Source organism: Strix uralensis, chromosome 7 (assembly GCF_047716275.1).
Source record: "Strix uralensis isolate ZFMK-TIS-50842 chromosome 7, bStrUra1, whole genome shotgun sequence".
Classification (NCBI taxonomy): Eukaryota; Metazoa; Chordata; class Aves; order Strigiformes; family Strigidae; genus Strix; species Strix uralensis.
Genome location: NC_133978.1, coordinates 38,314,049 through 38,330,260, shown reverse-complemented (window position 1 = coordinate 38,330,260; position 16,212 = coordinate 38,314,049). Strand labels below are relative to the sequence as shown.

Below are 16,212 nucleotides of genomic sequence, written 5' to 3'. Positions count from 1 at the left end.
TGATTGCACTCAGAGTGCTGGTTGCAAGAGGTTTATAAGGTTTCTGTTGGATGTCTATGGAAAAGTAGCATCAAGGTGAATAATCAGATAAAATCATATTTTTGCGTACTCTAGATTTGATTCAATATTAAAAATGGGAACATTAATTTTATGTATTTTTCATGTCCTGACTGGCATTCTGTGTCTTTCATTTGCTGCCTCTTTCATGTGCTTTGCCACTGAAGTACGGTATGGCACACTTTGACATGTAATCTGATTTCAGGCTGTGGAATATCATAGAGCTTTAGATAAGAAACTTCCAAATCCTTAATGTTTGCTACAGTAGATTATCTGAGCCAATAATAAACCTTGGAATATTTAATTTAGTTTAAGATTAATGGCATTTCATTGCTACTGTGTCTCTGTTGTAAAAGAAAACGTTGAATGACAGATATTTAATTAGGCAATAATGATTCTGCCTTGAATATTTCAAAATGGGACCACTGGGAAATGATAACAGGAATTAAAGTAATCAGTTGTTTTTTCTTGTCTTGGGAGTCTTGGCAGACTTGAAAGACTGCCATAAACTTTAAGTTGTATTACTCTGTTAACAGAATTAATATATTGCTCGGGTTGGGGCCGAGTAAATGCAGTAGGCAATTAATATCCAGCTCTAAGTACACTGGATTGCCACTGGATGAAAGAAAAATCAACAGTTTAAAGACAGTAAATGTGCATACGAAAAGGAGTCCCAGTGGCATGTGTCATAAATGTGCAAGATCCCAGAATCCGCCTTGTAACATTTGGGGAATCTTGGAGCTATTTACATCTAGACTTAGAGCTGAGCTTCTATGGCTCAAGGCCATCTGCACTTGTTAGTAAAAATAAAAGTGCTTATTTCATTCTTTTTAATTCTTCTTTTTAATGAGATGTTTAAGCTCTGTTTGGGAATCACTTTGTAGATGGGAACATAAAAGTTCTATCTTGTTTTATATTGTATAGATAACAATATATATCTCATTAGTCTTTGAAAGTAGAGAGCCAAAAAGCTAAAATGACATGTATAACTCCAGAGAAAGAAATCAAATTGTCAGCAGTCTTCTTCTGTTTATACCTTTTAAAATGAAAAATGTATGCATTTAAACTCTGAATTGCCTTGATATAAAAATAGGCCAAGCAGGAGACAAATTATGGCTACTATCTCTATTCATATGAGTTTTGTTTAAAGTGAGCTAAGCTATAAGGTATCCACTGTTTCTTTGCTACATTAATGTGGTCAACTACCCTGTAGAGCAATACAAAAGTTGTCTCTAAAGGCCCTCTAATAACGTTTATTTGTTTGAGAAGATTTCTCTGCTTCTTCCTGTGGACAAAATAAAGTGCATGGAAAGCACTTTTTTTTTTTTTTTTTTACTTTCTCTTGGATGTACAATATATCCTATGGGAAGACAGGGTTGCTGACACTAAGCTAACAATATTAATAGGCTAAATACAGTCATTGATTCTGAGAGTAAGAGCTTTGTGGAAAATTATTCCATTTTCTCTTGATGCAGATGTAACTATTGATTAAGTCTGAGTGATTACATGTTGCTATGGTTAGATGTGGTCTGTGCTTTATGAGATAACCTTTGGAAAAGAGTTCATCAATTGGATGACCTATTGTACCTGGACACCTTTCTCTCCATGGTACAAAGGCAGTTTAGTGGGTTGCTTCCTGTAATTGCACATTTTGGAAATCTCAAAGCAAATCTTGACGAGGAAAATGTACAGTTTCTTTCTAGTGAAACATTTCTGTATTGCAGCCAGAGTTCGAAGACAGATGCACATTTCTCTGTGATTTTTACAACAAATCATAATTAATTAAATTTCTCACAATCTTCAGAGAAATTTTTATTAATATTTTGGTAAGTTTTGTATGATTTCAGTATAAATTATGTAACCAAATCCAAAGATTTTGAAGTAAAAGTTAATAATATTTAATAACACAAGTCTAAGCTAAGCATAATTCTAGTATTATAACTCTTCAGCCTCGTTCCTGGCTGCCTGTTCAGTAGAGAAAAGATAAGTTTTAGTTGTTATATGCATTGGGTGTGCAGTACTATGGCTAGCTTTCCTGGAGAGCCTTTTATATGTAACAGAACATTAAGCCATATTTTTATAATGTACTTAAATTAGTAAGATTTGGTACATTTAAGTGTAAATACAACATTTAATTGTAACAAAGGTCTGTCCTATCAGACTCAAAGAGTGTTCCTCTTAATTGAAGTGTTTATGGAGTCACCTGACACTTTTAATTTATATTAATACTACCTTCATATTTTTATGCATTGTTATTTTATCTAAGCAGTCATGGCAATTCTTTTGCAAACCCAATACCTGGAGATAGATGTAGTCTGCCTCCAGCCTGCTCCCACTGGAGCCTATTCTTTTAGCAAACCTATTATTTACTAAATTTATCTGTATTTTTAATTGTGTTTCTCTTGCCATCTGCTCTGAAATTTCTTACCTACTGCATTTAATCCGATTTGCAAAAAAACCCCTTTTAGTCTGGTATTAAATTCTGGGCAATGACAGCTGACAAATACTAATGTCTACTTACTTATAAATGGAAAGGAGGTAAAGTGCACCCTGCTAACAGCTTAATATCCAGCTTTGTAATAATTTCCTGGTGGCGTGTGAGTGTGTAGATTTTTTTCTGGCCTTGTGCAGGGGTTGTGATGAACTGCCTATTAAATGTGTCATAAAAATGTGGGTCAGTCTTGCATACCATGGGCTAAAGCCAGCCTCTGAGCAGGGATGCATTCACAGCCACGCACAGGGTGATCTGTTGGCTTTTGTCAGCCCTGTAGTATAGTCAGAGCATTTACAGCTAAAAATGAGCCCTTAGAGATAAATTCAAGAAACTTGGACAGCTTTAGATTTTGTCTTTTGGTTAGGGTGCCAACAAACCCAATAGTAAGGGAGAACAAAATAAAGAGCTTCTCAGCCCTTCCTAAAAATGTGTGAGTCCTGAGAAATACAAAATCTGGACCTTGATCACCCCCATCGGGGTCAAACCGGCTGAAGGAAAAACCTAAGCACGTTGGTATGCAAGAAGTAACCTGATCGGGTGTGCTTCTTGCACACAATTTCACACTTGAATTCAGAGACTGCAACATCAGGCTATAGTTGATGTTGCTGTTTTGCTAACACGGTTTGCAAATATGTTTTTCATTTTACCAACCCCTAAACTAAAATCCTGTTTCTTTTCTGTGCCCTGGTTTTGGCTGGGATAGAGTTCATTTTCTTCCTAGTAGCTGGTGTAGTGCTGTGTTTTGGATTTAAGATGAGAATAATGTTGATAACACACTGATGTTGTAGGTGTTGCTGAGGAGTGTTTACACGAAGTCAAGGACTTTTCAGCTTCTCCTGCTGCCCTGCCAGCGAGGAGGCTGGGGGTGCACAAGGAGTTGGGAGGGGACACAACCAGGACAGATGATCCCAACTGACCAAAGGGACATCCCACACCATATGGTGTCATGCCCAGGATATAAACTAGGGGGAAAGCTGGCCAGGGAACTGCTGCTCAGGAACAGACTGGGCATTGGTCGGTTGGTGGTGAGCAATTGTTTTTCATTTGCATCACTTGTTTTATCTTCCATTTTATTTCACTCTCTTTTTGTTATTTTCCTTTTCATTACAATTTATTATTATTATTTTATTTAAATTATAAAACTGTTCTTATCTCAACCCCTGAGTTTTCTCACTTTTACCCTTCCAATTCACTCCCCCATCCCACCGGGGGGGGAGTGAGCGTCTGTGTGGGGCTCAGTTGCCAGCTGGGATTAAAACACAACAAGAGGCTAGCTAGTCTGATGTTTTCCCAAATATAATATTTTTATGCAAATCATTCTTGGTTTTCGCAACACACTGCTTTGCTAGCAACCCAAGTCTAGTGATAGTAAGACTGTCAGTCCTCATCAATGTTAAAAAAACCCCAACCCCTCTTTATACAAAAAATGTTGCATTTCTATTTATATATATAATTTCATATTTGGATATGCACTTTCATTCCACAGTGGGTTTTCCCAGGACAGAGTGCAATACTAATTTTAGATATTAGTGTTTCACCTTTTTCAGTCAACAGCTAAGCATATGTGTTAGTTAAAATAATATTTAAAAAGAAGTCTAAAACTATCTTTATGTACTTATGGGTAATCTGAGATCATTTACAGGGAAAAAAGGAGAAACAAAGTCTTATTCAACAAGGTGTTGCTTTGTGCATTAGTAGTTTAGTTGATTACAGGAGTTCTGTTCATGCATTTACAGGTAAGCAAGTGGTTAAGTACCCTGATGAATTATAGTCTGTAGGAAAATTAGTGTAATAAAACTCAGTGTAAGATTTTATAGAAGAGGATATTTACTTAGATCTCTAAGTGAGTTGACATTATGCATTCACATGCTTTGCATACTAAATAGCACCAAAATGCGTGTGTCCAGGCAGTCTGGCCAGGATCATGAGTGCGATGTGGGTACCCCACTGGGCATCCTCTTGATCTGTTAGTTAGAATTAGTTTGGGGAATGTCTTTTATACCCCTTAGGAATCACTAACCATTACAAGACAACCCTTTGCCTCAGGATCTTCTTGACTTCAACTGACAAAAATCTTGAGCCAGATTTAAGCCTGTTGTCCTTTTTTCATCATTTGGAAAATATGTTTGTGGTGTGTTTTCCTGTAGGGTTGGCAGGACGGGGAGGGGTATGTGATGGGGGGCAGCCTCTTGACACCCTCCTGGTGTGAGGATGCAGAGTTGCTGCCTGCAGTGTCACCTTATCCATGTGCAGGGGTTTCTGTGTTCTCATAAACACCTTCCTCAAGGAGAAAGTGCCTGAAAACCATCTCTTTTCCTACCAGGAGCTGATGGGGATTACTGGCGTCTTCTCAACCCAGGGGAATACGTGGTGGGCGTGAAGGCAGAGGGCTACACCACTGCCACCAAGACCTGCGAAGTCGGCTACGACATGGGAGCTACCCAGTGTGACTTCACCATCTCCAAAACCAACCTGGCAAGAATCAAGGAGATCATGAAGAAGTTTGGGAAGCAGCCGATCAGCCTGTCCGTGCGGCGGCTCAGGCAGAGAGCTCGACAGTGGCGGCAGCAGCGATAGACCTCAGCCCGGCAACCCGTGGCGTCCTCGAGCTCTGCTTCTATCAGCCTGGCTGTAGTCGTAGTGAGAGTTACATAGCCCATCTCTTCATACATATTTCTCTGCACGAGGCCTTTCTGTTAGTGGAGCTGGATGAATAGGGGTTCTTTTGTTTGGCAAAAAATCAGAAGTTGAACCAAAATAAGCCCCGGGTTGGGGGAAAAGGCAGGAAGAATGTAGAAAGATGTTTTGAGTTAACCCAGAATTATTTTGCTTGTTGGGTTATTTAATCCTTTGTAAATCTGTTTTGTTTAAAAATAGAAAAAAAGAAAAAAAAGAGATACTTATAAAGGAGAAGTATTGTTTTGAATGAAAAACTGAAAAAATGTCATTTCTAAAGTATAAAATTGGTATATTTTTTAAATTCAAAATGTTTTGACACTCTATGTTTTATTGTCATATAGGAGGAAAGCTGAGAGGGGACAACTTCTGTTGAATATCATTAAAATTTGTGTCAAAATTTCAGTCACCCTTTCCCTGAAAGTCCACCTTTTGACAAGTACCATAATATTTGGAGAAAAATCCTGAAGTGAATAACCCACCTTAGCTTTCCTGCTTGGTTTGTTTAATATTAAGGATGTCTTGTGATTCCAGAGTTTAATGCCAGGAGTATTTTCTGCTCTGGCTTTTTAAGGCTGCGTTTTCACTCTGTGAACCAAACCTAATGAAAAGGGCATGGGATAAGGACCACTTCAGCACTGTGGCATGGCACCCCTTCTCTAACCTGGGAGAAGGACTTGAAACAAAGCTTTCCTTGTTTTCCTTGATTCCTTGTGGGATACAGCCAGTCGTATCACGTGTATGAAAGAAGAGGCTTGGTTGCTGATATGTGCATAGTTCACAAATCCACTGATATAATCTTTTTGCTTGATTTTTGGCCCGCCCATAAGTGCCTTTTGTGTTCATGCACACCTTGTGCCACTATTTTCTATGAAGTGCAAGGGATTGTATTCCTCTGCATGGTCTGCTCGTCTTGCCACTGCAGCTGCTGCTGCTTTTCTGGCCTTATGACTTTATGGGAGGAGAATTTGTGCTTTATTATTGGCTTTTAAGTGGCAAAATTGTACAGCAGGATAGGATTGAGGTACAGGAAAGATGCAGATCAGATCTAGGAAAGAATGAACTAAATAAACACTGGACAGAGTATCAGCTGGTGAAAATCAGCTTTGTTCCGTTAGCTTCAATGTTATGACCTTAATTATACCAAATGAAGGGCCAGCTGTATGATCTTAGCCAGTGAAAAAATCTGTGGTTAAATAAAATTCTCTTAATTTGCTCGATAGAAAGACTGCGGCAAACACTTCCAAATACAATTCTGTTTAAAACATTTTAATTGTTATTGCCTATTTGATATGATTCTTGGAAAAGTCATTCACCAAAGTATCATTCATGATTCATGAGGAAAAATAAAGTGCAAATAGAAAACTTACTGTAAAAATATCATGTGCCATCTGTATTAAACATTTTTTTTCCTGTCCACAAATCTTGTAAACACATAAAAGGCAAAAGGTTGTAGAATGAATAATATAATCATGAACCTTGCATAATAAAGAGTCATATTCTTAAATTTCTTAGAAAATTGCAACCCATGCTTGTTCTGCAGATACCATTAAATAACAGCAATGTATTTGGCAGCAAGGGCTCAAAGAAAATAGAAGAGTGCATACATAATTTTCTATAACAGATTATGCAACAGTCAGCATCATTTAAATTAAGTAATAGAGGTAAACAAATAATCCAATAATGACATTAGCATTTGGAATTATATTTTAGTTATTTCACTCTATTTACCACCCTTACAACAATTTCTATATGTCATATATTTTTGTATAGCAAATGACAGAAAGGGGTTTTTTTGGCAGCCTAGAAGGGATTAATGATGTCTTTGTGCAGGTAGCAATGTGAAATAATTTTGGAATATAGAATAATAACAGCAGACAATTGTTAGCAGTTTAACTTGACTTGTTCATTGGCATATGTGGATTTTGTGACCACCACAGTAGATCAGGGCCATACACAATTTTTTGTGTTATGAACTGATGGAGTTTCTTAAGTGGCTTCTCTCTGGAGTCCCTCAAAGGCTACCCAGTCATCTTGCTGGGGGTGGTTGGCATGCAAACGAGGAATTAACCAGACCAATTTAAATCACTAAGATAATCAGATTGAAGGTGAAAACCACTATTTTAGTCCTGTCATGTCAGTTCTTTCTACCTTGAAATAATGGTTCAGGCTGGTTTGAGATTTACTTTACAGACCTAGAGGTCCATATGCTTTGTTCTCAGGTATGAGGTTATCTCCACAGGAAGTTATTTTTTATTTGATAGCAAGAAGTGGATTTGATGGAAAATTCTTTGATGCCTATTAGCTAAAATTAGATGCACTCTGATTGCTGAAGACCTCAATAACATCAGATGCTGAAGACAGTGGCCTTGGTGCTCTTTACTGGTTGTGACTAGTGCTTACACATACTTGGGCACAGCAGAACTATAAGTAATGCAGGTGACCTTACTCCATTTTAGTCCAGTCATTACTAAATAAATGGCCTAATAGCTGTCAAGTGTACTTGTCTGTGCAATTATTTTTTGATTGTCCAGCACCTTTACACTTGAAAACACTCAGGTTCAAAGGACTTTTACTAGGAAATTCATATGTGTGAATATCTCATGCTGAGATAAGATGCGTATGCCTACCCTGAATATAATAATACTGAACTAATGTGTGCCCTATCTACTGCTATAGTTATGCATTCTGGAGTTAAAATGTTCATTTTCTTTGAAATACATAGCAACTCTAACCTTTAGATAGATCCAAACCACAAACCAATAATTCTAAATACCAGTGTTTTCTATTTATCCGCCTTTTCCATGTTTTTAGAATAGGTAATTTCCTCTAAATTCTGTGCTTTTAATCTCTTTTCCTTTTGGTATTGTAGGAAAATAGGCAACCCTGCAGAAATTACAGGAAAACTTGAAGATGGACACAATCCTATAATTACAGATCCATTTGGACAACTACTTATATGAGGACTTTGCTAAACTTTAATCATCGCTGATATAAGAGAAAAAAATACAATCCCTTCCTAATAATAATAAATTCAGCTGCACAATCTCACAGAGTAAAGGTTAAACAAATAAAAGGTTAAAATAGGACATATTCCACTCTCCTTGATAATACCAGCCATCAGTCATCTGCTCCCATGCAGAGCTCTGACAATTGTAAAATACAGTGGGAGCTGGCTGGTTCCTCCTTGACTATCCATGTCATGCTATCCAGCTATTCATCTTTTATCTGTTTAATTATCACCATTTTTATCACCCCGTATCTCAGTTTTTCTCATCCATCTTCGTACTACAAGTACGCTAACCTCTCAAAGACAGACCTTAGTATCTGCAAGTGAGCTTAGGAGTGCTGAAGCCAATAAAACTATATCTACTTACACATGTTGGTATAAGTGTAGTGAATCTTGGTAATCTCTAACCCAAATTTGATCTGCTGGCACCAGAAGACTGTTAGGAGTATCTGAGTATAGCTTTTACCAGGAGGTTCAGCTCTGTGTGGGCAAAACACACTGATAAAAATGAATTTAAATTAAGTTATTGACTATGCTGGTAAATAAATGCAGTTTTTTCATTGGATATTTTAAGCTTGTCACATATTTTCAGCTTCTGTGACCAACTACTTTCCCATCTTTTATGCATGTATAGTTATGTTTTTTTCCTCTAACTTCAGCTCATTATTTTCAGTGAATTTGGGACATCTTCCCGAAATGTGGATTTCAGCAGTCAGTGACGGAGTTATACAGCCAGATTTACTTGCCTCTTTTATCATGCTGTGGTAGGTGGTTGACCTTTTTGAGAAACACCAGAACAGAGGTGAGTTAACTTGAAATAGAGTACAAGTGGTTTCACACCAATGACTTTCATTAGTTAACCTTTAAAAATTGCCATATAATATATTTGCTAGGGGTCTGAAAATGCCCAAGGCTGGAGGCAAAAGTGCCTCTTTACCATTTATCTTTGTAATCAGTCTCTGTGTGAATTTAGTCGGGTTGCAGCCATAAGCCTGCGGGAGGACATGTAAAAGCACATACAAGTCATATAAATTGCGGTAACATCACCTCCTGCTGCAGTACACGGCTATGCTGGCATGGGAACACCACAGGACAAGCAGCTCTGTGTCCACCTAACAACTACCCAGCAGGAGCCCAAAGAAGCTCTATTTCATCCTCAAACAACCTTTCAAACATCTTTTTCCATTTTATGAATGTTTTTTGGCTTCAGGTGATTCACTTGTAGAAGTTTTATTCCGCTATTTCATTAATTTTCCAAGTTTACATCACATGTGCACACTTAATAAGTCTAATATGCTTACCAGTCTTTAATCTTTTTTGAAGGTCATTTGGCTTGAGATGACATTTTTGTATTTCACTCTAACACTATAATATGATTTTTTAGCAGCAAAATTTATGTTCAACGAAGCCATCACGGTGAATGCAATCTTGTGCCTGGAACAGTAAGTCACTAAATAACCATTTTCTACCATCTTCCACTGATCTGATCACCATTTTACAGCGTGCATATCCAGTTCATATCTAGGTGAGACTTATAAGCCCCCCAAGTCAACATTCAGTTTTGCAGGACAATTTATTGATGAGCCATTGTGTTAGCTTCGCTAGCCTCTTAACCTGACAAGTTACTCAACTTTATTTCGTTGTAGATATGGATTACTGCTTCACACGAAAACTTCAACAGTGCTCTCATGCTCATTATTTGTTCCTTGCTCATTAGGCAGAAAAAGGACATTTTTATGCCTTTCGTAAATTTCAGAGGGGCTGTATTGGACAATTTTTGGTATAAGTTTTCAACTCATAACTGCCTGGAATACATTTATCAGTAAAAAAATGCCAAGAATGGGATCTTGGAAAGCCTGTGAAAAAAGTTGAGGCAGTGAACATAAAGTTACTTCATGTTTACATACTTAATCTGCCTTTAATCATCTGCTATAGTGCCATGATCACAGAGGTTAAATCCATCTTCCCCTCCCCTGTGTCTGGTGGCTTGCACAGGCTGGATTATACAATATCCCACACTGTTTTCTGCTCAGGCTGCTTTGCTTGACTCTCTTTACAAAACTGATCTTCAGAGACTTTTCAAGCCCTTACGTCTCTTCATTAGCCAGGCTCCTTGGATGAAGGTCCAACCTTCATCTCTGAAGGTCATCGGAGCGTGGCTGGAGTGCCAGCATCATATCTGGAGATAACACTTGGGCTCTCAAGGTACATCAACACTTCTGAAACTAGAGTTTTTCAGCAAAATACTACAAAGGAGCATTGCACTTCTCTGCAAATGCCTACTCTTTTAGCTTAATACTCTTCTAAGAGAAGATGTGGGCCATTTAGAAAGCTCTATTTTTATGATCAGGAAGGACATAGGTAAAGGAAAAGCTGAAGGACTGATGAACAGCAAATGTTGAAAAAAGTAAGATTAAATGATAGCTCCATAAGGAATCCTTCGCATTCAGATTTTATAATTGCTGCAGGACTTTATGAAGAAGTTATAGATGCATTTAAAGTTGTCTTGCAACACCTATGAATTCCATATGAAAATTAGTACTTTCCCTCAGTGGCTTAAATAATAAATCATTCTACCCTTCACTCCATACAGAGGAATTATGATGTCCAGTGTAGACTGGAGGTGAGAGCAGCTGAAAGGTACTGTCTCACAGGGTAAAGCATCATTGTGCACAGTGGGTTTCAAGGCCAGAAAAAGGTATACAGAATAAGACATATAGAGGTCTAAAGAAACATATAATCATAGAGACCCAAGATGTAGCTTCAAGCATTACAGTTTGGTAAGTGTCCATATGGAGGGAGCTTGTGATAAAAATATATATATATACATAATGGGCTGTTCCATGAGAATGAGATGGAAACTTCCCCCCCCCACCCCACCCCCCCAAAAAAAGAAAAAAAACCCAAAACCCAAAACCAACACTTTGCTTTTTCACAAGCAAAAAACCTCCTCTGCAGGCTTGAAATAATGTTTATGAATAGTAATACCAAATCACAATTATGAAGAGAAAGCTTTCTCTTTTCTTTTGAATTCTTTTCTATTCCAAATCTGTACTGTATATTCTGAAATACTGATGTTGTTTAGAGAAAGCAGTTAGTAACATTGCCCACCTATTACTATATGAAGTAATATCAACCACCTGATATTTTAATTATTCTAGTCATTAACTCTCACATAATTTGCAGCAGCTGCTTTCTAGAATTCAATACACCACTTATGTCAACAACACAATAATTCTTATTAACTCTGTACTATCCCAAGAGCAACAAAAAAGAGCATTCAGCGTAAACCATCATTTAAAGGTCTAACAAAATTCAGCCTGCCTTATTGTCAGCAAGTGAAAATATGAAAAATGGAATTACTTTTTGTGGTTTAGATGTGACAGAAATTCAATACCTGGGTTAATAAGGATCAATGGCGGCATAATCTTACTTGAATAGACCCAGGCTATTTAAATTTGAGATCTATTTCTTACCACAAGGATCTGGATCTGATTACATGGCTTCAATGTAAAAGGCATTAAAATCACATTTCTATTTATTATGGTTTTGTGAGCCCTCTAACTCACAGGTGAATGGAATCATTAATTTGGTTGTGTCAGTGGCATGCCACAGCTCTAACCCAGCTCACTAATCAGCTCCTGGTAACTCCAAGGTTGGATCAGGCTCTCACAAGCAGAACTGGTAGCTTTACAGTATCATGTGGAAAGGAGTGGAAAGTGAATGGAAAAAGAGATTCTGCTTCTATAGTCTACCCTATATCTGCCTAAATGCAAAAGTTTATTTTTCTATATTTGGCTAATGAATGATATCTAGAGCCACTGTAATGAACATAATGGTTTCTGGTAACATTTTAACCCCCTATGGTCACGCTGAAGGACCAAGGCCATCAACGCAACAGCTCCACCAGAAACAGCTTAAAAGAAACAGCTCAACAGCTCCACCAGAAACAAAGTGTAAGCTGTTAAATCTACCTATTCAGTTTAATTATAAATGGTTTTATTATTGTTTATTGCTATATTGTCATTTTAAAATGCTAAAATAAGTTCATTGGGTGTTAGAACTTTGAGAGTTATTCTTCAGAAACCTATGGTATCTGGTTTTACTGAAATTTCACAGTAGTGTTTCCTTGCATGCTTTCTACCACTTTTGCCCTAAGAAGGTCATCAGTTTAATGACTCTGAGTCACTATAAATTTGAGTACTGATGGTATTATATCGTCAGTAACCATACCACCTTCAGCATTAAGCGCTGTACAGAACACACATGATTTGGAGAAAATCCAGTATTATAAAATCAGTTTCTCACTAATGAAAGTGTTCATACAAATTAATTGATTATTTTCCATCTTGGCTTCAGAAGCAATCTATCATTCTTAAAGCAGTATGAGTCTCCAGAGAGTACTTTTCAGATTATCACATTCTTTAGATGTATTATTAGTTCCTTGATTTGCTATTAGCAGACTGAAAATCAAATGTAATAGGTGCTTGAGAATGACAGGGTTTCATCTGGCTGCTTGGTTAGTGATTTACTGGTACTAACTCTGGGGACAATAATGAAGAGCAAACTTTTCCGGTGTTTGAAAATGTACCATTAATGTTGATTGAGAAGAAATACTATGAGACAGATCTGCACAAAATATAAATCAATAGAGCTTCCCTGAAACTCATCCTTGTAATCTGCAGGGAACTTGTTAGCTTCTTGGGTCTAGAGCTTGGGAAATGAAAACAGAAAAAGCATGAGATTGGGGTGGGAGAAAGATAACCGCTTTTTCAGAGTAAAACTGAAACATGGAAAATAAGATTCAGGTTGAAATCTTCTAGTCCTCTATTTGTCTTGAATAATTTTCCCTGAACATGCCTTTTCCTCAATTTTCTTATAGTCCTTGTTTTTGAAGCAGTGAGTGAGATGACCAACAAAGAACAGCTTAAGTGGTGGCATTTCAAGATTTCCAGTCCAAGCCAGATGGTTCAGAAGCAGATGCTGTCATATTATTTTTCCCCTAATGTTGATAACTGTAGTTTTTCAAATAACAGAATATTACTCTGAATTTTGGGATCTGGCAGGAAGGAGAAGACTGGGTATTTTTCACACCAAGGGAACTGGAAGAGAGCTGGTAAAAGCTCAGTGTAGGAAATGAGATGGTCAAAGAAGCATTCCTTCAGTGAGTATGTGCTTTGACACAAATCTCATGTTTGGTGTGAAGGAGGAAATGGTGTTATATCCTTTTCATGGCAGGAAGATGGACAGTCAGCAGAGCATGTGTGAATTAAGCCAAGCCAGGTCTCTGTTCACCTTCTGTTGTCCAGAGTATTTGTCCCATACCAGGCACAGGAATGGTTCTGAATCATCACTGTCCCATAACAGAGAATCTGGAGAGAGGTGTTGAGTTTCTAGAAAAATATTATAGAAGTATCATGAACTGCTGAGGGTGTGGAAATGATCCAGTCCCAATTTAAAATAAAATAAATGTCTGTTATTAGAGATAAAAAAATAAACTCTAGAGGGGGAGGAAGGAGCAAATAAGAATGTTAAAAATAATAGAGTAGAAATGAGTCTCTGTGACCCACAACAATACTGGGGTATGTGTTTATGTGCCTTGTGTGGGCATGTTGTATACACTTCATATGTTTACTTTCAGTAGACAGAAGTAATTACGAGGACAGGCAGACCTCAGGGGGCATCAACACTGCAGAACTGCCAATCGTTAGATGTTAGAAAAACCAAACTGTACGAATGTAGCCTTATTATAGTAACAATCAGAGCAGAGTGTAGGAGTCTGTAGTATTTATCAGCTTTCCTGATTATATCTCATTGAATTTGTTTCAGTGATGAAGCTGCAGCCTAAGAGCTCAAGATGTAAAACAGTGGTTTTAACATCCCTCCCACCTTCCAAAAAAAGAAAAAGGGAGGTGAAAAAGAAAAAAAGAAAAAGAAAAAAACCCCAAAGTCTCCTGTGTCTTCTGTATCTGAAAATGTTACCTCGAAATATTTAGAAACTTGGCCATGTTTTTATATGAGTCAGGTTATAAAGAAGCTTTAGAGAGGAAACGAGAGCAAATGCTCATCCACTGAAGCCATACTAAACCTGCTGACATCAAGATAAGATTACCCAGCCACTTTGCCCACTCACTTTGTCACTGCATTTGATAGACTGCCTTATCTGTAATTTAAGGGCCAGGGTCATGTCTTGTCAAGAGTTAATTTTTATCTGATTCTTACTGTGAAAGTATGATGATTTTCTACATCAAAATTTGTGTCCTATCTCCACTTGAATGTTTATAAAGGGTCCAGCACATTGTGGGTGCTGCTGTAAATAAAATACTAATAAAAATATATCATTTGAGCTCTGGTAAAATGCTGCCAACACTTTATTTATACTACAGATCTCCCTGGAAGAATCTTATCTTTTGATTTTTTTAAAAGCCTTCAAATTTGTAGAATAAAGCCAAAGACCAGAAGTTTGCAAGCATCTGGAGAAACCATGGCCAAATACCAATGCCATCAATCGTATTTTTCTGTTAATTTCATTATTTTTAAGCTGAACTCATGACTGTGCATGAGCCAGACTAGAATTTTTAAGACATTGAACTGGTACTGTGATAAGGATATTTTGTTTCTCACTTGCTGCTTCATAAGACTGCTTTTCTTATATGGATTTTGTGTTTAATAGTAACAGTGAGCTTATAAGAACATTTTCTGTACTTATGAGACCACGTTCATCATGGTACACATGGTACACTATTGTCTCTGCCTCTTCTTCCCTCTCTAAGTTGTATGCACAATATCTTAATCAATAAGCATTAGCCTCCCAGAGACAGACCCATAGTCCAAGCCACTGCTGAAAATCAGCCTGTTTTGCTGAAAAAAAGGTTTTGTAATGTTGTTCTGCTGGAAAGGGGGAGAAATGGGGAACAGCGACAGTCCCAATAGAGATAGGTGTCACAGTAAGGATGCGGATAACTGGCACATCCAGCATTGTATATTTATTACACATTGTACAGAAAACTCCCTGAAATTCAGCTGTAACTGCCTCCCTTCATCAACTAGCCACGTATCAGGAGCTGATCGCTTGTTTGTGATGGTATAGATGACTGTGAGAGAAACTGTGTAAGGGTCTCTATATTTTTTTCTTGTGAATGTAAAGTGGGAGGGGAGGGGATGGTGGCAGCAGTATTCACACCAGTGTTTGGTAGTTTTCCATTCACAGATATGTTGTTCCAACAGCAAAGGTACAATTTTTAAACCTCAGCAAGCTAAATTAGATTTAACAATGCACATATCTGCATGTTATAAACAAATGCGTGTTGGAAAAGCTAAGAGACTAATTCTAGAACAGCACTGTGTTTCTTGAGTAGGAGTTCACAGGAAGCATTCCTAAATAAGAGACATCTTCTTAAATTTATAGAACCTTTCAAATACCCCATATGCCAGCACATTTCTTTCTGCAAGGCAAAAAAACCCCAGAGGTCTTGAAAACCTGATGTAAAAACATGTTAAACAATTTAAAAAACAAACAACAGAGCAGGAGAGGTCTTCACAGTCAGTGTGGTAGCTAATATCTTCTTATCACTGATTCTTAAGAAATACCAGAAGATATCTGAGGTAGTTATCTTCATCCCTTTGCTCCAAGGCAGCAGCAATGCCCATGTATACCCCCTCTGTCCAGGCAAGCAAGATATTTAAAACAAGCTATTACACCATATCAAGTGACACTAAACAGCTGCCTGGAAGCTCTCTTATTTTTATGCACATCAGCCAGTTGGACCAGAAGGCTGAAGAACATGGTATGGAAAGACAAAAATGTACAGGCTCTACATGAACAGAAGTCAGGACATATATCTATTTTGATGCCTTAGTGTTTCAATGCTCTATCCATAGAGGCTGCTGCCACCAAGTTAGCACTGAGGCGATTTCTGTTATGCTGCTGCTGTAGGAAGACTCTGCACACATGAATTAATGATGAGAAAAGCTC

General features: G+C 37.6%; 1 protein-coding gene across 1 annotated transcript in view; it reads left to right on the top strand.

Annotated features, from left to right (window-relative positions):
• Positions 1-6,734, top strand: part of CPXM2 (carboxypeptidase X, M14 family member 2) — a 78,724-nt gene extending 71,990 nt beyond the window's left edge. The window contains exon 13 of the mRNA XM_074875491.1: positions 4,875-6,734. Coding sequence (XP_074731592.1) covers positions 4,875-5,128 — 254 coding nt within the window. The 3' untranslated portion in view covers positions 5,129-6,734. The remainder of the gene's footprint in view (positions 1-4,874) is intronic.
• The last annotated feature ends 9,478 nt before the right edge of the window (positions 6,735-16,212 follow it).